Below are 24762 nucleotides of genomic sequence, written 5' to 3'. Positions count from 1 at the left end.
AATAATTCTTTTTATATGCTACTGAATTCGATTTGCTAGTATCTTATTGAGAATTTTTGAATCCATATTCATCAGGGATATTGGCCTGTAGTTCTCTTTTTTTAATGGGTCTCTGTCTGGTTTAGGGATCAAAGTAATACTGGCTTCCTAGAATGAGTCTGGAAGTTTTCCTTCCCTTTCTATTTCTTGGAATAGCTTGAGAAGGATAGGTATTATCTCTGCTTTAAACGTCTGGTAGAACTCCCGTGGGAAGCCATCTGGTCCTGGACTCTTATTTGTTGGGAGATTTTTGATGACTGATTCCATTTCTTTGCTGGTTATGGGTCTGTTCAAGCTTTCTATTTCCTCCTGATTGAGTTTTGGAAGCGTGTGGGTGTTCAGGAATTTGTCCATTTCTTCCAGGTTGTCCAGTTTGTTGGCATATAATTTTTCATAGTATTCCCTGATAACTGCTTGTATTTCTGAGGGATTGGTTGTAATAATCCCATTTTCATTCATGATTTTATCTATTTGGGTCATCTCCCTTTTCTTTTTGAGAAGCCTGGCTAGAGGTTTATCAATTTTGTTTATTTTTTCAAAAAACCTACTCTTGGTTTCGTTGATCTGCTCTACAGTTTTTTTAGATTCTATATTGTTTATTTCTACTCTGATATTTATTATTTCTCTTCTTCTGCTGGGTTTAGGCTGCCTTTGCTGCTCTGCTTCTATTCCTTTAGGTGTGCTGTTAGATTTTGTATTTGGGATTTTTCTTGTTTCTTGAGATAGGCCTGGATTGCAATGTATTTTCCTCAGGACTGCCTTCGCTGCATCCCAAAGCATTTGTATTGTTGTATTTTCATTTTCATTTGTTTCCATATATTTTTTAATTTCTTCTCTAATTGCCTGGTTTACCCACTCATTCTTTATTTAGTAGGGTGTTCTTTAACCTCCATGCTTTTGGAGGTTTGCCAGACTTTTTCCTGTGGTTGATTTCAAGCTTCATTGCATTGTGGTCTGAAAGTATGCATGATATGATTTCAATTCTTGCATACTTATGAAGGGCTGTTTTGTGACCCAGTATGTGATCTATCTTGGAGAATGTTCCATGTGCACTCAAGTAGAAAGTATATTCTGTTGCTTTGGGATGCAGAGTTCTAAATATATCTGTCAAGTCCATCTGATCCAATGTATCATTCAGGGCCCTTGTTTCTTTACTGACCGTGTGTCTAGATGATCTATCCATTTCTGTAAGTGGGGTGTTAAAGTCCCCAGCAATTACCACATTCTTATCGATAAGGTTGCTTCTGTTTATGAGTAATTGTTTTATATATTTGGGGGCTCCGGTATTCGGCGCATAGACATTTATAATTGTTAGCTCTTCCTGATGGGTAGACCCTGTAATTATTATATAATGCCCTTCTTCCTCTCTTGTTATAGCCTTTAATTTAAAGTCTAGTTTGTCTGATATAAGTATGGCTACTCCAGCTTTCTTTTGGCTTCCAGTAGCATGATAAATAGTTCTCCATCCCCTCACTCTCAATCTAAAGGTGTCCTCAGGTCTAAAATGAGTCTCTTGTAGACAGCAAATAGATGGGTCTTGTTTTTTTATCCATTCTGATACCCTATGTCTTTTGGTTGGCGCATTTAATCCATTTACATTCAGTGTTATTATTGAAAGATATGGGTTTAGAGTCATTGTGATGTCTGTAGGTTTCATGCTTGTAGCGATGTCTCTGTTACGTTGTCTCACAGGATCCCCCTTAGGATCTCTTGTAGGGCTGGCTTAATGGTGATGAATTCCTTCAGTTTTTGTTTGTTTGGGAAGACCTTTATCTCTCCTTCTATTCTAAATGACAGACTTGCTGGATAAAGGATTCTCGGCTGCATAATTTTTCTGTTCATCACATTGAAGATCTCCTGCCATTCCTTTCTGGCCTGCCAAGTTTCAGTAGAGAGATCAGTCATAAGTATTATAGGTCTCCCTTTATATGTTAGAGCATGTTTATCTCTAGCTGCTTTCAGAATTTTCTCTTTATCCTTGTATTTTGCCAGTTTCACTATGATATGTCGTGCAGAAACTCGATTCAAGTTACGTCTGAAGGGAGTTCTCTGTGCCTCTTGGATTTCAATGCCTTTTTCCTTTCCCAGATCAGGGAAGTTCTCAGCTATGATTTCTTCAAGTACACCTTCAGCACCTTTCCCTCTCTCTTCCTCCTCTGGAATACCAATTATGCGTAGATTATTTCTCTTTAGTGAATCACTTAGTTCTCTAATTTTCCCCCTCATACTCCTGGATTTTTTTATCTCTCTTTTTCTCAGCTTCTTCTTTTTCCATAATTTTATCTTCTAGTTCACCTATTCTCTCCTCTGCCTCTTCAATCCTAGCCATGGTTGTCTCCATTTTATTTTGCAGGTCATTACTAGCATTTTTAAGCTCTTCCTGGCTATTCCTTAGTCCCTTGATCTCTGTAGCAATAGATTCTCTGCTGTCCTTTATACTGTTTTCAAGCCCAGCGATTAATTTTATGACTATTATTCTAAATTCACTTTCTGTTATATTCTTTAAATCATTTTTGATCAGTTCATTAGCTGTTGTTATTTCCTGGACGTTTTTTTGAGGGGAATTCTTCCGTTTCGTCATTTTGGATAGTCCCTGGAGTGGTGCGGGACGGCGGGGCATTTCCCCTGTGCTGTCTTGAATAACTTGCGTTGGTGGGCGGGACCGCAGTCAGACCTGATATCTGCCCCCAGCCCACCACTGGGGCCACAGTCAGACTGGTGTGTGCCTTCTCTTCCCCTCTCCTAGGGGCGGGGTTCACTGTGGGGTGGCGTGGCTCGTCTGGGCTACTTGCACACTGCCAGGCTTGTGGTGCTGGAGATCTGGCGTATTAGCTAGGGTGGATTGGCAAGGTGCACAGGGGCGGGAGGGGCAGGCTCAGCTCACTTATCCTTCAGAGGTCCGCTTCAGGAGGTCCCTGTGGCACCGGGAGGGAGTCAGACCTGCCGCTGGAGGGATGGATCCGCAGAAGCACAGCTTTGGGGGGTTGCGTGGTGCAAGCAAGTTCCCTGGCAGGAACTGGTTCCCTTTGGGATTTTGGCTGGGGGATGGGCGAGGGAGATGGCGCTGGTGAGTGCCTTTGTTCCCCAACAAACTGAGCTCTGTCATCCGGGGGCTCAGCAACTCTCCCTCCCTTTGTCCTCCAGCCTTCCCGCTTTCTGAGCAGAGCTGTTAACTTATGACCTCCCAGATGCTAAGTTGCCCTTGCTGTCGGAACACACTCCATCCGGCCCCTCCGCTTTTGCAAGCCAGACTCGGGGGCTCTGCTTGGCCGGCGGGCCGCCCCTCCGCCCCGGCTCCCTGCCGCCAGTCCATGGAGTGCGCACCGCCCCTCTGCCCTTCCTACCCTCTTCTGAGGGCCTCTCATCTGCGCTTGGCTCCAGAGACTCAGTTCTGCTAGTCTTCTGGCGGTTTTCTGGGTTATTTAGGCAAGTGTAGGTGGAATCTAAGTGATCAGAAGGACGCGGTGAGCCCAGCATCCTCCTACGCAGCCATCTTCCCCAGGTCCTAGATTATTTTTTCAATCAGTATGTGAGGTAAAGGTGGGTTTCATTGATAAAAATGTTTTAAGGAAAACAAATATTTTATATTTCATGAAGGATACAGGTCATATATATATATATATACATATATATATATATATATATATATATATATAAAAGATGAGTTTCAAAACACTTTTCCTAAAGAGTTATAGTTAAGGTAGTCCATGAACCAGAACTGGAAGGGCATATGGCTTGAATCTTGGTATCTCTAATTGTTTTTTAACAGATACTTTGCTGCAGCTATCCAAAAGAACACATAATATTGTAATGCTCTGAAAACCAAAGCATGTTCTCATTTTGTTAGCAACAATATTCATGGTTCTTTAAAATCCAGGGACTAACAATTCACATTATTTCATGAAAATATATTTCTTAATTTTCAAAGAAAGTCTGATAATGGTTTCTTTTTAAAAAACTAGAAACCACCAGAGTACCAAAGATAAAATAGATGTCAGATTGAGTCACAAAGCTTTTGGAAACTCCTACCCGACATTCTGACCTCCACTTGGCAGTGACATCATAATGACCTAGCTAGTTGTCGGATCTTCTGGGCAACAGAAAGGAAACCCTGAGGAGACACAGTAGATAACTGGATAAATCATATCATTTTCCCAATGAATTTTATATTGTATATTTTTGTATCTGGGGTTTTTTCCTCACAGCTCCCCAATATGACTTCCCATAATGATGGTGAGAGTAAGTATTTAAAGATTTTACAGAAATAGCAGATAAGATGACCCATTACCCTAGAAAATTGGTATGTGACAGTTTTCTAGAGGTCGATGTAAAGTTTATCATTGGAAATATGGCATAATGTACATTCTAAATCTCGGCCTCAAATCCTTGTGAAAAAATGTAGCTGAAAAGGGGAAAGTAGTAAAAGAACTCAACATATTTCTGATCATGCTTTTTACAGAGTCTGGGGACATGATGTTATCTGAAATGATGCTACCTGAAAAACAAGGTAAACAGGCACTGGAAAATAAGGAACCACCGGAAAATAAGGAACCGCCGGAAAACAAAGAACTGGTGGAAAATAAGGAACCACCGGAAAACAAGGAACCACCAGAAAATAAGGAACCGCCAGAAAATAAGGAACCTCCAGAATACAAACCACCAGAAAATAAGGACCCACCAGAAAATAAGCCACCGGAAAATAAGGTGGATACTCCTGCTAATGAGAAGAGTGGCAATTATTATAAAGATATAAAACAATGTAAGTCTTTAAAGTTAATAGCAATACATATGCAAAAGCTAGTTATTCTGGTTTGATTTATTTTAACTCTTTTTAAAACTCTATCATTTTACTTCCTACATCTTAAATTCCTATTTACCTTCTAAATGTTTCCATGTGTAAAATGAAATTTTTATTTTCTATCACTTTGTTTTCTTTTTTTTTTTTTTTAAATTTTTTTTTCAACGTTTTTTTATTTATTTTTGGGACAGAGAGAGACAGAGCATGAGCGGGGGAGGGGCAGAGAGAGAGGGAGACACAGAATCGGAAACAGGCTCCAGGCTCCAAGCCATCAGCCCAGAGCCCGACACGGGGCTCGAACTCACGGACCGCGAGATCGTGACCTGGCTGAAGTCGGACGCTTAACCGACTGCACCACCCAGGCGCCCCTCTATCACTTTGTTTTCATGAGACGCTATGAAGTTTAACAAGATTCTTTCAATAATGGTCTGTAATTAACAGAGGGCACGTGGCATTCTGGTGATTTGCAATTGATCTAATTCTATGGTTTTTTGTTAACCAAACTTTCTTTGGAGGTGTGTATCCATTTTCTAGGGCTGCTAAAACAAAGTACCACAGACTGGGTAGCTCAGAGCAACAGAAATTTATTCTCTCACAGTTCTGGAAGCGAGAAATCCAAAACCAAAGTTTTGGTCATGCTATACTCTCCCCAGAGCCTCTAGGGAAGGATCGTTCCTTGCCTCTTCCAGCTTCTGGTAGCCCCAGGCATTCCTCAGCTTGTCACGAATTCCCATCTCTGCCTCCATCTTCACATGGCACTCTTGCTCTGTCTCTCTGTCCATTTCCATCTTCTTGTAAGGACACCATATCAGATGAGGATCCCAACCTACTCCAGGGTGACTCCATCTTTTTTTCCCTGCCCTACCCTACTCTACCCCACCTTACCCTGCCCAGCCCTGTCCAAGGCAGCCAGACTAAGAAGCTGACTTCATCTTGATTAATTTTATCTTCAACAACCCTATTTTGAATTAGGTTTCATTCTGAGGTGCTGGGAGTTCAGACTTTTGGAGGGGGGGCAAAATTCAATTCATGTCAAGATGACTTTAAGATGTTTGGAAGGTCCATCAAACTTCAGTTTATTCATCATTACTCATATGGGCTTTCTTTCCATCTCCTTGTAAGGTCCACCATTCTAAAAAGTGAAAAGTTCCTAAGAAACTCTTGTTAAGAATAAAAACAGGGGTGCCTGGGTGGCTCAGTCGATTAACTGTACAACTCTTGCTCTCGGCTCAGATCATGATCTTGAGCTTTGTGGGTTCGAGCCCCATGTGGGGCTCTGTGCTAACAGCATGGAGCCTGCTTGGGATTCTCTCTCTCTCTCTGTCCCTCCCCTGCTCCCTCTCAAAATAAATAAACTTTTTAAAAATGAAAAATAAAAAAATTAAGATTAAATCTAATTATCTTGGGATTCTTATTAACATTAATCAAATTAAAAATAGAAATACAATCAAGATATAGACATATATATACATGTACAAATATATACACTCAAGTACTTTGATAACAATAATGCGTAAGTTGTATTTCTATTTTCTCTTTGATGAATCAATATCTGTCTTTTGTAGGTGCAAAAAACACCTGATGCTCAGAGAGGTCAATTGCCAGGTTTCATAGCTACCAAAAGCAGAGTCAGAAGGAGTGGGATCTAATCTGTCCAGGATCAGACCGCCACTATGGTGTGCACATGGTTCAACCATTCCCCTTTCAGGATGTACCTCTGGAATTAACCAGAGGGTATAAATCAAGAGCCTGATGATAACTTTGATTAAAGAAAAAAATCATTCTTACACACACAAATACATACAAAACATAAATGAAATCTTACCAAAAATGTGTCAAGATTTACTTTTCTCATTTAACACCTCGAGCTCGTTTCACATCTATCCACTAGGTGGATACCTAGTACTCCAGAAAATGATGTCCCATAATTGAGCCACTATCTTTTTTAAAGAATTAGATTATGTGCAGTTTTTCCCTTGGACATTCTTCTCATATATGCTTAAGTGTATCTCCCTTTAGATAGATACCGAGTACTGGACATTGCTGAATAAAAAAATGAATCTTTAAAAATATTGATAGATACCACCAAATTGCCCTCCAAAAAGCATCTACCAATTTATTTATTTATTTGTTAATGTTTTATTTTTATTTTTCACAGAGAGAGAGAAAGAGAGAGAGTGAACAGGGGAGGAGCAGACAGATAGGGAGACACAGAATCCAAAGCAGGCTCCAGGCTCTGAGCTGTCAGCAGAGAGCCCGAGGCGGGGCTCGAACTCACAAACCGTGAGATCATGACATGAGCTGAAGTCGGACGCTTAACCGACTGAGCCACCCAGACACTGCCAAAAAGCATCTACCAATTTATAGCCTCCAAGAATGCTCCACAATCTTACCTACAATGAAAATTGTTAACCATATTTTGTGAATATAAATGAGAATTTTCCATGACTATTTTCATTTGCATTCTGATTACTTATGAAGTTGAGCATTTTTCTCTGTATTTTTGGGATATTTTTATTCCTACTTCTATGATTTGCCTATTCATATCCATGGCCCATTTTTCTATCAGGTTGTATTTTCATGTATTTGTAGGGGCTCTTTTCTGTTTAGCAAATTGTTTTTGCTATAGTAATAGTTAACAGGTATTTTCCCCCCAGGCTATTGCTTATCTTTAAAACCTGTTTAGGTATCTTAATCACAGAGAAAAATTTTAATTTTATGAAATCAATGTTGATTATTTTTTTAAAAAATTTGTATTTTGGTTAGATAGGTCTTATTCAATCCAAGATAAATTATTTTCCTATTTTTTCAAATGATTTCATATTTTTGTCTTTAACTTTTAGTTCTTAAATCAGTTATCTTTGTATATGGCATAAAATAGGCATGAAACTTTGTGTTTTTCAAGGAGGATTGCCTAATATTGAACACCAATTCCCTACTTATGTGAAACCCATTTAATATATACTCTCATTTGAACTTGGGTCAGTTGCTACCTTTTTTATTGTTTCTTTGATCTGTCTTTCCCTGTAAAAATACCACTGTGTCTTAGTTTCTATACTTTCATAACTTACAACATACGTGTTGGGCTTTTGCTTCCTTTTGCTACATTTTTCCATAGATCTAGCTCAGAAATTCCTCAAAAATCATGATACATTAATGGGACTGTGTGTGTGTGTGTGTGTATGTGTAAGCATGAGTGTAAGCCTGAGTGGTATGACGAATGAATAGATGTGTATGTACTAAACACACATATGTATTCACATACATATAAGATTTTCTGTCATTTCATGAGATTTTGGAAAAAAGAGACATGTATATATATTCATATGTCAATGATTCAGTCAGCCATCTTGATCCAATCTACTCTTACTCTGGGTGGATATATCCATTGGTTTTGAATTATAACCAACCCCACTGACAACTTTTAAGAGCAAGATTCTTTTTTTTAAAAAAAAAATTTTTTTTTCAACGTTTATTTATTTTTTTGGGACAGAGAGAGACAGAGCATGAACGGGGGAGGGGCAGAGAGAGGGGGAGACACAGAATCGGAAACAGGCTCCAGGCTCTGAGCCATCAGCCCAGAGCCCGACGCGGGGCTCAAACTCACGGACCGCGAGATCGTGACCTGGCTGAAGTCGGACGCTTAACCGACTGCGCCACCCAGGCGCCCCAAAGAGCAAGATTCTTTATGTACATATGTAAATGTGAACATGTATGGGAGACTGTGATTGTTATTGTTATTGAAATATATGCTGTTTAAGCTGTTCTGTAATATAACAGAAGGTTCAGGGGCAAACGAATGCTTCTTACTTGGCTTTTGATTATATCAATACAGTGATAATAATATACACCTACAAATCTACTTTAGCACTTGTTATAATTTCCTCAATAATTTCTCCTTGGAATGTTATTTAATATCAGGATACCAATTTGGCTTTTTCCCCCATGAATTTTATTTTTAAACTATGCCCCATTTCCTCAATTTGTAGATGAAGAATATCTCAAATACTTTATTATTCTTTTCTTGGAATTAGTACCTTTGTTTTAAGAAAAAAAAAAATCAGATGAGGAAAAATTTAAAGGAACAAGAAGTAACTTAGCTAGTTGCTGAAAATATTTGATCTTGTGTTTTTAGATGTGTTCACAACGCAAAATGTAAATGGCAGCCAGTCTGAAATATCTGTGAGAGCAACAACCGATTTGCAATTTGCTCTAAGAAACTGTAAGTACTGAAAGTAGTGAAAACCACCACTGCAAATAGGAAGAGCCCTTAAAGCAAGATTTCAAAATAGCTCTAGAGAGTATCAAGTAGGAAAAAGGTCTTAGTGGAGCTAGTGTCAGAGAATCCTACCTCCAAAATAAGGAGACTCCATACCCCTTGCACTAATAAAGTTAGAAGTCAAGGAGGTTCTTGCATTTCTTAGCCTCATGTTTTTGGTTTTCATGGAAAGATAAATGACTAAATGTATAGCTCTATAAAACTGTATGTCATTCTTAAGCCCACATTTTTACTCCTTTCTGCTTATACCTCCAACTTCAAATGTTCTTATTTCTTTTTTGTGTCTTTCCACCAAGCATAATGAATTTGCTAAATAAAGCTGTTGCCAGCATGTGAGTTTGGAGGCCATTAACAGTCTCCAAAGTACATATACATATCTATATGTATATGTTTAAAGATATACATATCTTTCACCATGAAGTGTTGGCAGCTCAAATCTATAAAACCCCCAAGCATAAAATAGAAGACAAGGAAAAGAGGATAAAATTAAATAGAGAAGAGAGAATGTGTCTGGCTCTGGCAACTTTAATATTGGGAAAAGCCAGACTCAGTAATACCTAATTGTTAATAAAAGCTATTTGATAATAATGGAATATTTTGAACAACTCCAAACCTTGGGAAATAAATTAGGGACATTTCAAGGGCATGTGTTAATTAAACAAATCACTCACAGGAATTTTGTTTGTATACACCAAACATCATCTTAAGTTGTTTGGGACAAGAGACAGAAAGGCAGGTCTTAGACCAAGTAGCTCAAATTCCTTAAGAGATGGATTTTTGAGGACCATAGGACCCATGAAAGAAATTGCAAAACCTAATTGCTATTCCCACAATTCAGGTCTCCAGAGTATTGTCAAAGAAAGTTGGATAGGGATAAGAAATTGTTGCCATTTAAAATGGGGATCTGACAGAAGGACATATGCTAACATGGTAGGGACATTCTAGGGGAGGAAGCCCCTCAAGGAGTTGGAACTCTGCAGAAAATTTTTGACTAACAATTGGAACTAGAACTGTGAGGGCAAGGGGGAAATCCACATGATTTTTTGCCAAAATAGAGTATGAGGGTTCTATAGCAGACCTCGAGGATTACTTACCAATTTTGTTGGAGTCCTGCCTGAATCATGTCAAGTCTGGAAACAGATTCTCTTTTCCATAGCTTTCTTGCCAACAAGGCACCTGTCATGGTGCTGTTGGTAGCCTCAGTCCGAATTAACTCTGTCTCTATGTAGAACTTTTTCTATAGCAAGATTGCCTGTACTTCGTGTGGAACTTCATTAGCACCTGCATTAAACAAAATTGACTGAAATGGCCACCATGGGGGGTGGGGAGGGGTGGAAAACGTCTCGGGTCACAATTGTTGCCAAATACACTCTTACTGACATTCCTCCAGAAGAGGGGCACATTATAGACTGAAATACATAGTAAATCAGGCCTGAAAACCCTTGATTTTGTTTTGAATAGTAAAGGAAACGCTTCCCATTTACAAGGATACTGATGTACCTTCCTCTTCCACTTCCTGACAATGACCAGCAACCAAGCTGTTCTGGGCTGATAGTATCACTTCAAGTTCTGCTCAGAATACCATCTGGTATTTACCTCTTTTACCTCTAAAAGAAGCTTCTGGCCCCACAGTACCAGCTTTTCCTCTTTCCCACAAATTATAGGTGTATTAATCCCCTGTCGGGCAACCCATTTTCCCAAAACTTTTTTCTTCAATGCCTTCGTCTTTCCCCTCCTTTACGCTATCTCAGGAAAATGTCAACATCTTTCTCTTTTTCTTCTATGTTCCATTTTTTAGCTTAAAAAATATGCCTAATCACAGACGTTGTCAATATTTGTATGTGCTAATAATTTATTATCCCTTTTCCTAGATAAACTCCTCAATGAAACAACTACGTCATTTCCTGGGATAGCCACCAGTGAAGAACATGCTACTGAACCCCCTCAAAAACAATATCGAAGTATTAAAGTTTCTACACATTAGTCATACCTGGAGCATTTCATTATATGATTTAATTTAAGTCTCATTACTCTGGATGTCTCATAAAGTAATAGCGTGCTATAAAGAACTTACACAGCTGCAATTTAAAGTCACTTGAAAATCTTTGAAACAATGGAAGTCTGAGTCCATCTTTAGATTTACCTGATGAAGGGAGAGGGTGTGAGCTCTTTTTAAAATAAAATCTATTTTAACAAAATGTATTACACTTATATTTATATTCAACATATAAATATATTTAATACATTTTAATATTATTTTAAAAATAATAATGTACAAGTGTCTATCTGCTTGAGGAATAAATTTATTTCTAATTAGAGTCAATTATTAGTGTTTCCCAAAATTATTGGTGGGGGGTGGGGGGGGTTGGTAGTGAGAGGTTTCAAAATCAAAATCATCATTTATCTCTCCTGCTGATAATATTGTTCCTTATGAAATATTTGTGAAAACATAACCCCCAGGATGGCTCTCCTCTAAGGTCTTGAACAAGTGGTCTAATTGAAGACAATGGACCTGTCGTTACATGAAACCCTATTTTCTCCAGTTCATGCAATCCAAGTATGTTTCTCACGTGACTGTTGTGAATTAGTTTGCATCTCTAACACTACTAAAACAAACAACTTAGTCATCTTTTTTATATATTTAGAACTAGAAAATCATCCTAGTGATATCCTTTCTTAAATATCTTTAGTAATTTACTACTAGGTTTGGGATCATGTTCTAATTACTAAACCAGGCGTTTAAATCTGAAACAATCTGACCCCTGGGAAAGGTTCAAGTTTCTTCTGTGGTCCCATTTCCCACCCACATTCTTCACTTCAGACTACCTGAGGCTCTTAGAACTCACCAAATCTGCTCACGACTCTGACTTTGTTCACAGTGAAATAACCTCACTCTTCCCTTGTTTGCCTAGCAAACAATTTCTAGTCCTCTAAGACTACATTGGAGCATCGTCTCCCTTTCGAAGAGTTTCCGGCCTTTGCAGCTGGTTTCTATGTGCACACCACTTGTGTGTTTCTATTGAAGCCCCCGTTATCCTGCAACATAATGAATAGTGATTTTTGTCTGTCTCCCAAACTGAGGGTGTGTTCCTTCAGCATAAGGTCCATGTCTTGTCACTTTTGTAACTTTAGTGCCGACCACAGGGTCTGGAACATGGTAGGAGCTCAAAGTATAACTGTTAAATGACCAACAGAAAAGTGAATAAATGTTCTATCCTAAATTTACTAAAGCAAACTCACCTTACCTAGTTATCCTGTTCTATTTTGTTTTTTAAACAGGACGAACCAACCGTCCAAATGAGCCTGCATTTTGGACAATGTTAGCTAAAGGTAAACTGATAGTCGTTAGGTAGCTGAGAAAATGTTTTGGTTTTCTAAAGTCTTATGCAAGAAAGCCAACACCAGTGTAATTTTGTTCTAATGAGTCAGTTCTAATATTAAGGATTAATATTAGAATTAATTAAGAATTAATAAGTCAACATTTTGCTGCCATTATCATACATAATAGCAAATGCAAATCAAAACCACAAAGTTGACCGTGTCCTGCATTTTCTGATTCCCTCTCCTAAATGTTTATCCTCCTATAAATATTGCAGCCTTGTCATTCAATTTATTTATGATTAAAAATTTTAAGTAAGGCTCTTGCTCAATATAGTCCCTCTCTGTGTTTGAAGCAATTTGCCCATAAGCACATGGAAATGTGTGAATAAATGCAAAGTATATATCAAAATATATGCAAGCATCTGTCAAAATGCATATGTAATATGTATTGCATATGTCAAAAGCATATAGGCATACATGAATAAATGTAATGTGCATTGATATATATGCATGTATAAATGTATATATCATATGTAGATGCACACATGAGTAAATTTAATTCATGTGGCATACACATATATGTACATTGTAGACATGAAATATATACATACATAGTTGATCCTCATTATTTGCAGATTTTGTATCTGTGAATTTACCTACATCTAAAGAGTATTTGTAACCCCCCAAATTACTTTCGTGGTCGCTTGTGAACATGCTCAGAGCAGCAAAAAATTTAATTGCCTGACACTCAATGTTCCCAACTGAGGTAAAACAAGGAAGGCAACACTCTGCCTTCCTTTTTTTAGCTTTTACACTGTAATTAAGTGTCCTTTTGGTGGTTTACTTAGTGCTGCGTGTTTTGCATGTTTGTGCATTTTGTTGGTGGTTTTGCTAATTAAAATGGCCCCTAAGTGTAGTATTAAGATACTGGTTAGTATTCCTAAGCACAAGAAGGCTGTGATATACCTTATGGAGAAAATATGTGTCAGATAACAGGCATATTTATGATGCTGTTAATCATGAATTCACTGTTAATGAATCAACAATATATATTAAATAAAATATCATTAAACAGAAACACAGAGAAAACAAGGTTATGTATTGGTTGGTTGATGAAAATGTGACCAGAGGTTCACAGCAACCTAACCTTGTATTTCCCCTAGGGGCAGCAGTTTGGTATTCACTAATTCAGTGTTCACATGACTTTATGGAACATAAGTGTCATGAATAATGAGAATAAATTCTACATATTAAACGCACACACAGTAATTTTAGGAAGTTAATTTTGTTTACCTTAACGCCAATTTATTGTTTTAACAGCTTTAAATGCAACACCAAGAGCTGAGGAGCTTGAGGAAAAAGATCAATTATTTCACCCAATTCCATGTAAGCACAAAACACTTCAATTAAATGGATGCATCAATGCCAGCACACATTTTAGTGTGTGACTTCACTGTGTGGCAATAGTGTTTTCCCCAGTAATGTGAAGTGTATGTGAAAGGGTAGCACGGTGGCTAACACTACATCAGAGAGGACAGTTGCTGTTTTAGAGAAGCAATTGTCCCTAAGCATTATTCTCCAGGTACCATGTTGGAGAGGGCTATTTTTATTTTCCCGTTTTATAACTTCTATTCCTAAAACAGATAAATCAAATGGGGGAGTAGGCAAGTGAATCATATATAGAACACAGTTTTTTTTTTAATTGATAGACTCTAAGTTCAGAGCAGTTTGGGGCTTACAGAAAAAAAATGAGCAGAAAGTACAGATTTCTCCTATATTTCCTCTACTCAGTTTTTCCTATCATTATCAACTTGCATTGGTTTAGTACGTTTTATAATTTACAAGCCAATGTTGATACATTACTATTAGCTGAAGTCCATAGTTTACATTAGGGTCCACACTTTGTGTTGTACAGTTCTGTGGGTTTTGACAGATGCATGATGTCATGTGTCCACCATTACAATCATACAGAGTAGTTACACTGCCCTAAAAATCCCCTTGCTGCACCAATCCATCCCCTCTGTCACTAATCCCCGGCTACCAACTGCACTTTTCACCATCTCCATATTTTTGCCTTTTCCAGAATGTTCTATAGTTGGTAACTATAGTATATTGACTTTCACAAGGCTTTTTGCACTTGTTAATATGCATTTAAAATTCCTCCATGTATTTTTGTGGCTTGATGGTTCATTTCTTTTTATCACTATTTAACATTTCATTGTCCACACAATTGGATAATGTACAATAAATTGTACCAATATATTTATCCTTTCACCTACTAAAGGACATCTTGATTACTTCCAATTTTTGGCAATAATGAATAAAGCTGCTATAAACATTCATATGTAGGTCTTTGTGTGGACATAAGTTTTCAGCTCATTTGGGTCAATACCAACAACCGTGATTGCTGGATTGTATGGTAAAACTGTTTAGCTTTGTAGGAAATTACCAAACTGAATTCCAAAGTGGCTATACTGTTTTGTATTCCCACCAGCAAGGAATAAGAAAATTCCTGCTGCTGAATGCAGTCTTGTAGTTTTCATTACTGGATTAGTCGTATTTATATGAGTAAAAGAACTGATTTCAATAGAAAATGTCACAATAAGGCAATACATTAATTTACCCCCAAAACCTCTGTCCTACAAATAAACTACTGGGAAAAAATTGCACCTGGTAATACATCTAAGTCCTGACAACTCTCTTCTGCATTGGATTATTTGTAATAAATACAGCTGTTCACCTTGCAGTGTTTAAAGAGAATGAAGAGACTTCTTTGTTTAGAAAAATTGTATATAGAAATGACAAAGGCTGCATTACCTTAGAAATACTTTGTCTTTCCAACTAATTAGATTGGGCATGATTTATTTTCTGTCATGTATTTAGTACATATTACATGCCAGGTGCTTTACATACATTATGTCAGTTTTCACAGCAACTCCATGAAGTTGGTATTATCGCCATTTCACAGACAAGAGAACTGAGGCTGAGAGAGAAAACCTGTCCATACTTGTAATTAGCTTTGTCATAATGTGAGTGGTTGAGAATTCCAAACCCTTCTCTAGTTTTGACCATCACCTCAAAAAACAAAATGTACTAGAAGTACACGTCTTTATAAAAAAAACTTTTAAGGAGTAGCAAAGCAATTCAGGAGCACAGCCCATTTCAACATCATTTGTTTGATTATTCCCAAAGTAATCTGCCTTGAAGTCAAGATAATCAATGATAGTTGTACATTTCACTCTACTTGGTCTAAGATCGTACTCTGACAATTAACAGAAAGAGAGAATACAGACGTGGGAGCTTGTCACTGCTTATCCAAAACATCATTACCTAACAAATAATGAAAACCTTTGTAAGTTTTGGGTGGGAGAAAGCTGGGAGAAGAGAGAAATAACAACATGGTCATTTAAAGTCGCATTAAATAAATGGCTATTAAGTGAGGCATAAATTCAGGAAAATATAAAATTTGGCAGTAAAGTTATATTTTCATCAATAGATTTGATATCTTTGATAGCTCTGGGTCTGGAGATGATTTTTGTCACATAACTTATTTTAGAAAGCAGTAAGTTTTCATTTCTTTTTTTAACATCATATACATTAGGTTTGATCTCAGTAATAAAATGGCAAATTCATTTCTTAAACCTCAGTACACCATCCTTTTGGCATCAGAGAAAAATCAATGCAGTTCCCAACAGTAAAATTCTATCTTTCTCTGCTGAAGGACTAACCCCTGTTGTGTGAGTCCATCATATTTTCAATAGTCATCTTTCCAGTGGTTTTTATTAGTCAGGGAGGAAGATTCCTATATACACATTTTAGCACCTGGTAATGTGGGTTTGAAACCAGATTTTGCCACTTAATAGCTAGGTGCCATGGGCAAATTCATAAACTACTGTGATCCTGTAAAATGGAGCTAAGAACAGCTCTTCCAGGACTCTAGTGAAGGTTTAAAAAAAAGTGAAGGGCACTTAGCCATAGGATGGAGCCTACAGTCTTCTCTGCATGGTATATGAGTAGTGGGCGTGAGTAGTGACTACTCTGGATGGCGAACGCTTTTCTGCAGTTGCTCTGCTATCCTTACTTCTCCAGGAAACATGCTGGACTCAGTTACTCTTTCCCATTGCCTTTTCTTTGTTTCTTCTCAGACTCTGATTTGAATGCCATAAATGAAGATAACATGACACAGCTACAGGAAATCAAGTTAAAATTAATGCTGGGCATCTCCCTGATGACCCTCTTCCTTTTTGTCATCATCTTGGCCATCAGCAGTGCCTTGCTGTACAAGGTGAAGACAATGAGGTAAGTCTGCAGACCTCTGGAGTCTTTGTAACAGGTGTGATATGAAGCTCACACCCTCCTTTCTTTAGTAGGCTGTTAGGAAATGCAGCTCCCAAATTTATCTCTAAGATACGAGGTTAGGCTCCATTTCCTCTATTCAGAAAGGAGCATGGGGTTGTCTCGCAGGGAGAATTTTTCCCTGGTATTTTAGTCATCTAGAGATAAAAATAACACTAGTCAATCGAAAAGGATATAGAGAATTTAGATATGCATTCTTTTTTCTAGCTTGGGAACAAAAGAACTATGACCTCTGTTCTCAACAGCACATCTACTTAGGGTCTAACATTTTTTACTTATTTATATGGCATTATACCAAGTAATTGGACAGAATTCCAATTCCATATTGTTTCAATTTTTGTGATGCCTTTCTGAATTGAGTTGAGCTGCAAATGTATGTAATTAGGAACAATTCTTGATACCTGTTTTCTTTTTCAGTTATAAAAGTCCAGTTCTAACCGAATACTCCGTCAACCCAGAGCTGGCAACTCTGTCTTACTTCCACCCGTCAGAAGGTGTATCAGACACATCTTTTTCTAAGAGTGCTGACAGCAGCACATTTTGGGGTACTACATCTTCAGAATTGAAAAAAGAAGACACATTGTCAAAATCTAGAACAACGGACATGATTTCCACAGCCTCAGATGATACAGGCATGAATGATGAGTCAGATTTAATTCAGAGTGAGGAACCAGGTGAAGAAACTCCCACAGATTGAATAGACATTAAGTTTAAGTCAGAAAGCAATTTCTTTGGGACTCTCATTAAGGTCATGACTTGGAAACTCTGCTGAGGAATTTAAATTTTCTGATGTCTGAAAAGGAGGATGTATTCAATAAAATTATCTCAGCCATAAAAGTTTTATAATGGAAAAAATACAAGAAAATAAATTAAGGTGTGGAAAACTCATCCGGTAAAAATAATCCTGGACAGTGACTTATGAAAAGTATTCACTTTAGGCTGGTTCTCTTTAAAATGAAGACATTTAGATATTTATCTTATCTGTATTCTGAGGACTTTCAGGGTAATCACAATTACCTACGCCCCACCCCAAAGCAAAAAGAACACACCTGTTTGTGTTTTACTGGTGAAACAGTTGTACCCTATCAAGAAATGAAACTAAATTAGTACTAGAGCCTCCTAGCATTCTTGTTTAAAAGTCGTCAACTTCTCAGTGACTTAGGAGGCTCTCCATCCCAGGAGTATTTCAGTTTACAAAGAAGACCCATAGAATATGGATATTGTTTCACTTTGAGGAATTAGTTTCAACAGGAAAGATTTTAGGAACATGCATCTGGTCTTTTGTGGATGTGTGTAGAGCTGGGGGTTGGGGGAGAACTTAGGTTTCATTGCCTTCCTAAATTCTCACCTACTTTATGTTAGGCAGTTTGGTATATTATATCACACTGAATTCTATTACCCTATAAAAAGCACATTTATTTCACAGATCAACAAATGAAAACTCAGGTAAGTCAGATGCCTTGTCTAAGATCACCTGAGTGAGAGGGGCAAAACTAAGATGTTCTTCCAAAGCATGGTTCTCTCTGTGATCCGTGAAGGCTAACAGTCAAATATAACAAAAACCAAAGGACGCTATTTAGGAGCAAGGTCAGCCCCACAAAAATATGGTGGAAGGCTCCTTAACTGAGGGTCCTTTAAGTTCTTGGAAAATTGTTCTCCCCACCCCTAGCTTATGCCTCTATGAACCTTCCCCATGGAGGATAGACACACTCTTTCCACTCACCTGCCACTTCCCCTACTGTGGATTCTCAGTCATTTGCTCACTCCCTGTTTTCTCCCTTGACTCCAGCCCCAGTCTTACCATTGGTTGGGAAAGCTAGGAAGCTCCGCCTTTGAGTAGCTTGGGACTATATAAGACCTACCCCTGAGCGAAAAGACGTGGCAAGGCAGCTCATCTCAGGTAGGCTCAGAGAGTGTACAGATCGTGACTCAGGGGTGGCCTTGAGCAGTAGCCCATGCTACCCTTTGCTGGGTCCTTTTGCCATTTTCCGTGCCCTTAGGACCGTCCCGGGGGTCAGTGCCAGCATTTGTATTGTCAGTTCAGACACCAGGAAATGCAGTGGGAAATGAGTGAGGCAGATGGTTGCAGCTGCTTGAAAGTCCTCCAGGTGTGGAGGAGCCATGGGAGCCATGTTGAATCCAGGGGTGAGAAAGGGCTTATGGAAAAAAATGTCAGGTGGGCGTGAGGGGTTGACTACCATTCACTCCCACCTCTTTTCTTCACCCACCCTTGAAAATTTCCTTGATAGAAATAGATGTAAGTCGCATTTTAATGACCCAACTTCTCTCCAGGACTCAAAAGTATTAAAGAATTAATCAATATTTCATTACTATAGTTTAAATGGCCAAAAGAGATGTAAACCATATTTTTAAAAATTGGTGTCTCATCCTCAATTGGCATAGCTTGTGGAGACCACTGCAGATACCATTGTAAAGTTCAGTCAAGTTATAGTGGGGGTGGGGCATGAAGCATATCAGGTAACCTTACTAGTATCCACCTCTGGCCTCTTGCTTGGTCTAGAAGTAAGGAGAGAGAGAAGTAAGAAGTAAGCCCGGGCTGGTGTGTGCCTGTCTGTCTGTGTGTTGGGGGTGGGGGTGCCTCATTTGTCCTCTACTAACCAAACGTGCATTTCCTCAGCAGGTTCTCTAGATCTCTGTTTGCCCTGAAAGGTCATGAAAAATTGCTTTTTAATTTCTGTCTCCCAAGCATTCTGTCTCGACTCTTATTTCCTTTCTCTGATGCCCATAATCTGCCTCTTCCCCAGCCCACAAAGAGGTACTTTGATCTATTTTCCTACTGGCTACTTAAGGGCAATTCCTTAAGGGTGGCTGTTAAAAGAGAAAAGCTCTTGCTTTAGGAGAAGAACCAAGTTGTCCCCGAGTCTCCAAGAGCAAAATCTCCCCAGCATCACACCCAGGATCAGGAGCCTTAAGTGCCAACCTCTATTCCCTTTTTCTTTATCCCTCCCATGAAAAGTATGTTTTGAGATATGTTGAACAGTAATGGTGCTATGGGGATCCTAAGTGGGAGAGTTTTTCTCAGGCCTTTTGGGTGGTCCCATGATTCCTGAAACCTGGGCGTGGAGGGGCAGTAATGTTCGGGAAGATGGAGTGGGCTGGTTGTCTCAAGAGCCCCTCTTTCCTGGGTCCAAAGGACAGGGCACATGGGGTGCAGTGACTGAGAGCCCCGCGCACATGCCCGTTTCTACCTGGGTTTCCCTGCCCACGTCGTCACGTGATCAGGGAGGCGGGGCGAGCGGCGCTCGCTGGGCTGTGGTCTCCCTGCTACCGACCAGGAGATGCCTGCTCCCGCCGCGCTGGATCCTAGAAAGGCATGCACAGGTTTGCTGGCTGTGAGATGGATGTGCGTGGACTTGTGTCACCCATACCCATCATGGAATTACTCTAAGGGGTTTACTATGCTCTGGTGAAAGGAGGTGCGGTGGGACCCTGGTTGCAGCAAGAAGTGTTTATAATCCAAAGGAGATTTTCTCAGGCACCTGTAGCCTGACCAAAGGTTCTTAAGTGTGCCTTCAAACTTCAAAATTAACCCTCCAAATAAAGCTTCTGGTGGGGGAAAAAAGTTTTTTGTTTTTTTTAACTTGTGAGATGGAGAGAAAGTATAAACACATTTTTTTTTTCAATAGTGCCCCCAAAGCACTGCTTAAACAGTCCTTCCTCAATCAAGGCAACCAAATGAAACCCAGCTGATGCCAGAATGCAGTTCCAGGTGGTTATCCTGAGTTTAGACCCCTGTCCGCGTTTATTTAAAGAGAAATTAGATCCAGGCGTGTATGTTTGGATCCTAGGATAGTTCTCGTTTTGGGGCTTGCTCTTGGCCTTCTCCTTCCTCCTCCCAAATGTCATTCACCTTTGTAACCCATTCTTGTACATTTCAGCAGTGTTAATGTAACAGGAAAAGAGAGGTTGTTGAGCCAGGAGAGAGCTCCTTGTGTAAAAAAGCAGCATGTGTGTTATCAAAACATGTGGATTATCGAAAATAAATTCACAGGTTAAAAGTTGGACCACATGTTCTATCTGAAATCTCTTGTTTGAGAGAAGAGAGAAGTGTATAAATTATCCCATAAATGATATAGGAAAATGTATCTTGAAAAGAGGGAAGAAACTTTTGATTTCCTTAGTTAAAAGTCAGAAAGGAGCTGCCAGGTATTGGGAACAGCTGTTACTGTGAGCCTTTTCTCTTGTTACTATCCTGCTTTTTTCTCAGGAGTGTGAATCCAGCTGCTCTAGAGTTTTGTTTTATTGATTGATTTTTTTTTTTAAGATTTTTTATGTTGGTGGGCAAGGGAAGGGGGCAGTTTATGTTTGAGACAATCAGTAGACTACCAGGGACCTTAATGAAAATTTTGAAGCCCACTGAATTAAGGAAAGACTAGTGCTTTAAATAATGTTTTCTTAGAGAAGATATATTGGTGTATGAAACGATGTACAATTCAGTGTTAGTGGCATTCGGGTATTTGAACTGGTTCCAAATTGTCATTGGTTGGTAAATAATCTCAATAGGCTCTATCCAAACTATATCATGTTTGACAGAGTTTAATAATTATGTATAAACCTGGCCCCACATCGGTGGGGCACTTTAGTAATAAGGCACGAATGTACTTTAATCAGTCATGGAGATGAGCTCGACATTTCAAAGACTTAAACAGAGCTAGTTCTTGACTTCTTCTGCTTCTAAGAACCGATCAGTTAGTAGATGGCTGGGTTTGGAAGAGCTAATGTCCTTTTGATAGTAAACTCCTTGTCCAGGATATTCTGGAGTCTGCATTTCATCTGAAGTGATTTTTAAAGATAAAACAAAACTTCTCTTGCATTGACAAAACTAGGCACAACCATGGAAGAACTGGAAAGGCTCAGCAAAGAAATTGAATCCGTCAAGACTGAGGTTGAAGAAAAGCAGAAGAGCCTCTCCAAGCTTGCTTTAACACATGAAGAGCCATCGCAAAGTCACATGACCTCCTTCAGGAATACAAATATGAGGCAAGATTTTCTTGAAAATCGCCTGCTTCCAAAGGAAGAGTGGCACGAGCCATCAAAGAATGAAGAGAGTCAGGCCAGAAAGTATGTACTGGACCACAAATGTCCAGCAACTGATCTTGAATATGATCCCTTGCTGAATTATTCTGCAGAGCTGCTTGGGGCATCGAAAGCGACACAGGCTGAGCCTGACGAACAGCAAGTCTGCCGCTTGAAAAAATCTGTGGATGAGAATCGCCACATGTCCCAGGAGAGCCAAAGGCCTCATGTTTCACCAATAAGAATTACAATAAATCTTCAAGAATCTGATGAAGATGACCTTGTAATAGATGTACCTCCAATCATGCCTACTTCTAAGAAACCTAAACCATTGAGAGGCTTCAAATATCAGAATATGGATGAAAGGGTACCTATAATGTCCCCAGAGGAGAGGAGTCTTCAAATTACTGGCACAGAAGAGGAAAAAATCGATAAAACCCAACTAACCACACAAGTAGATGATGACGATAACAAATCAGAACCACCAGAATTGCTCACGCATAGCTCACTAGATATTAAAAGTAACGTAAACTTGAATCGTGCTAAAAACCACCTCCCTAAGATGGGAAGCTGTGGTGGTGGGAAAAACTATGTCTGTATTTCCGGAGAGAGCATATCTCATGCACCTCTCAGTGACAAAGAAAAACAGAACAGAATGCATAATGAAAGGTATCCACATCACAAAAAATATGTAAAAACAATTGACAGTCCTCACAATGAAGAAACTGAAGGTTGGTATTCAAGCCGGCCCCAGGTCTCTCCCGCAGGTGAGCGTGCAGAAGGCGAAGTGTTAGAAAGACCAGACAATAGTCGGGACCTCACTACTTTTGAGGACCGCAAGGTAGTCCAATTTGATTTTGGTAAGGAACCTACTGAGGAGGACACTCCCTCTCATTCCGGTGACACTAGGAAGGAATGCCTTCGAATTTTCACAGAGTTCACAGAAAGTGAAGCTTGTAAGGGAGAGACTACTAAACAGGTCAGTCCGTTTTTTCTTCTAAATCCTTTTCCTAAATTTGAAGGCATTTCCCTTAAACGCATACTCTATTCTGCCCTCTGTAGAAATAGAAATTATATAACGGGCGTATCTAATATATACGCTCTAATACTTGGGGCTAATAATCTATTAGAACAACACAGTGAAAACCTTGACAATTGGCTGGCTATAGTGTCGTGTAGACTCAACAGCCTGCAGAAGCCACGGTATTACATGGTTACAGTTGATTTCCCAGCTTAGAGGAATCCTCTGTAGTCGTGTATGCATGTCAAATTATTCAAGTTAGGTTTTGTGTGAATTATTGCTTAATAAATAAGTTGCCTAGTATTTTATAGCTTGGATTCCTGTGGCTCTTCGGGAAACGTGCTAAATATGCCTGTAGTCTGCTGAAATTGGGTAATTCTTATCTTTTTCCCACTAGGCTTCAGGAAAGCAAACGGGATTAGATAAGTTGTATTATCAAAACCTTTCTGGACCCAAAAAGAGAATTGCACACATTGCCAAGTTCAATGTGAGTTCCTTAGCTCCTGGTCTTACGGGGCACATTATTTTATAAAATGCATGCCTTGCCATTTTGAGCCTTAAGTATATTCCAATACTTAGTGTCTTGTTAGCCACCTGGGGGCACAAGTGTACACTCAGTAACTTGATCTGTTTGTAAGTGTTTTCCACATTCACTTTTTCCCCCATTAACATTTTCATGAAAAGCAGGGATGTTGTTATCACATAGACTTCTAACCAAAATGACTATGGTTGATCTTCAGTATTTCCAGATTCTGCATTTGCAAATTCTTCTCTTCACTGAAGTTAATTTGTAACCTTAAAATCATGACTCGTGTTTTGGGGGACCTTTGTAGGCCTGTGTCATGGCAAAAAAATTACCTCTCACACACATTCTCAGCTAAGGCTGAACAAGGCAATACTGCCTTCTTGTTTTAGTTCTCATACTGTTAACATATGTCCTTTTCTCAATCTATTTAGTGCCGCGTTCTTTGCATGTTTGTGTTGTTTGTTGGTGATTTTGCTATTTAAAATGGCCCCCAAATATAGGGTCATCCAGTGTTCCTAAGAGCAAGAAGTCTGCCTTACAGAGATGTGTTACATAAGCTTTTTATAGGCATAAGTTACAGTGCTATTGACTACGAATTCAATGTTCATGAACCAGCAATATGTACTAACTAAGGTGTCTTTAAACAGAAACACACAGAAAGCAAGGTTAGGTTATTGATTGATTGGCAAAAGTGTGATCAGAGACTCACCTGAACCTGACTCTGTATATGCCCTAGGAGCAACGGTTCAGTATTCACTAACTCATTGTTTGTGGGACTCTATAGAACAGAAGTGTGGTGAATAAGGGGAATCGACTGTAGATTCTCAAAATCATGTAAATCTCTTGTAACATGGTAAATGCTGGCATGTAAAGAAGTTAAAAGGCACTGGTGTGAGTAGTACTCCTTTAACACTTCTGTGTTAAAAAGTGCCATTTAACAAGCTTTATTTCTCTGCTCAATTCTCTGTATTATTTGCACTTCGTAGACACTGACAACAGAATGTTCTGCATGACATCAAAAGAGTTTATGCTCCCAAGTCACAAATAAGAACTTGGATTCTAGTTCTTTGTTGATGTTGGATGTCCTTGGGCAAGTTATTTAATTTATCAGAGCTTTATTTTCTTTATCTGTGAAATGGTGATATTGTATCCAAGGGTCAGATATATAGGTACTTACGAAAATCATTTCTTTCCCCTTCTCTTAGGAAAAAATTTTTGGAAACATTATTTTCCTTTATTGGCAAATGATACAGTGTTTATAGTTTTCATTTTACTTTGCTATGTAACCCCCCCCATTCTTCTATTTAAGTATTGGTTGGTTTTATCAGTGATTCCCCCCCCCCTTAAAATAAATTCTCACAAATCGTAAGCAACAGGACAAAGGA

At 38.9% G+C, this 24762-nt stretch overlaps 1 protein-coding gene across 1 annotated transcript; it reads left to right on the top strand.

Annotated features, from left to right (window-relative positions):
- Positions 1-4509: 4509 nt before the first annotated feature.
- EQTN (equatorin) lies at positions 4510-17490 on the top strand. Its single transcript, XM_047096522.1, is given in 6 exon segments — positions 4510-4798; positions 8973-9059; positions 12396-12446; positions 13758-13823; positions 16583-16736; positions 17211-17490. Coding segments are annotated over 6 exon segments (927 nt in total).
- Positions 17491-24762: the final 7272 nt, after the last annotated feature.

Source organism: Lynx rufus, unplaced genomic scaffold, assembly GCF_022079265.1.
Source record: "Lynx rufus isolate CCGP_SWC_20201006 ecotype Redwood Valley unplaced genomic scaffold, mLynRuf1.p SCAF_10, whole genome shotgun sequence".
Lineage (NCBI taxonomy): Eukaryota > Metazoa > Chordata > Mammalia > Carnivora > Felidae > Lynx > Lynx rufus.
Note: the sequence above shows the minus strand (reverse complement) of the source record. Positions and strands in the feature narration are given on the sequence as shown.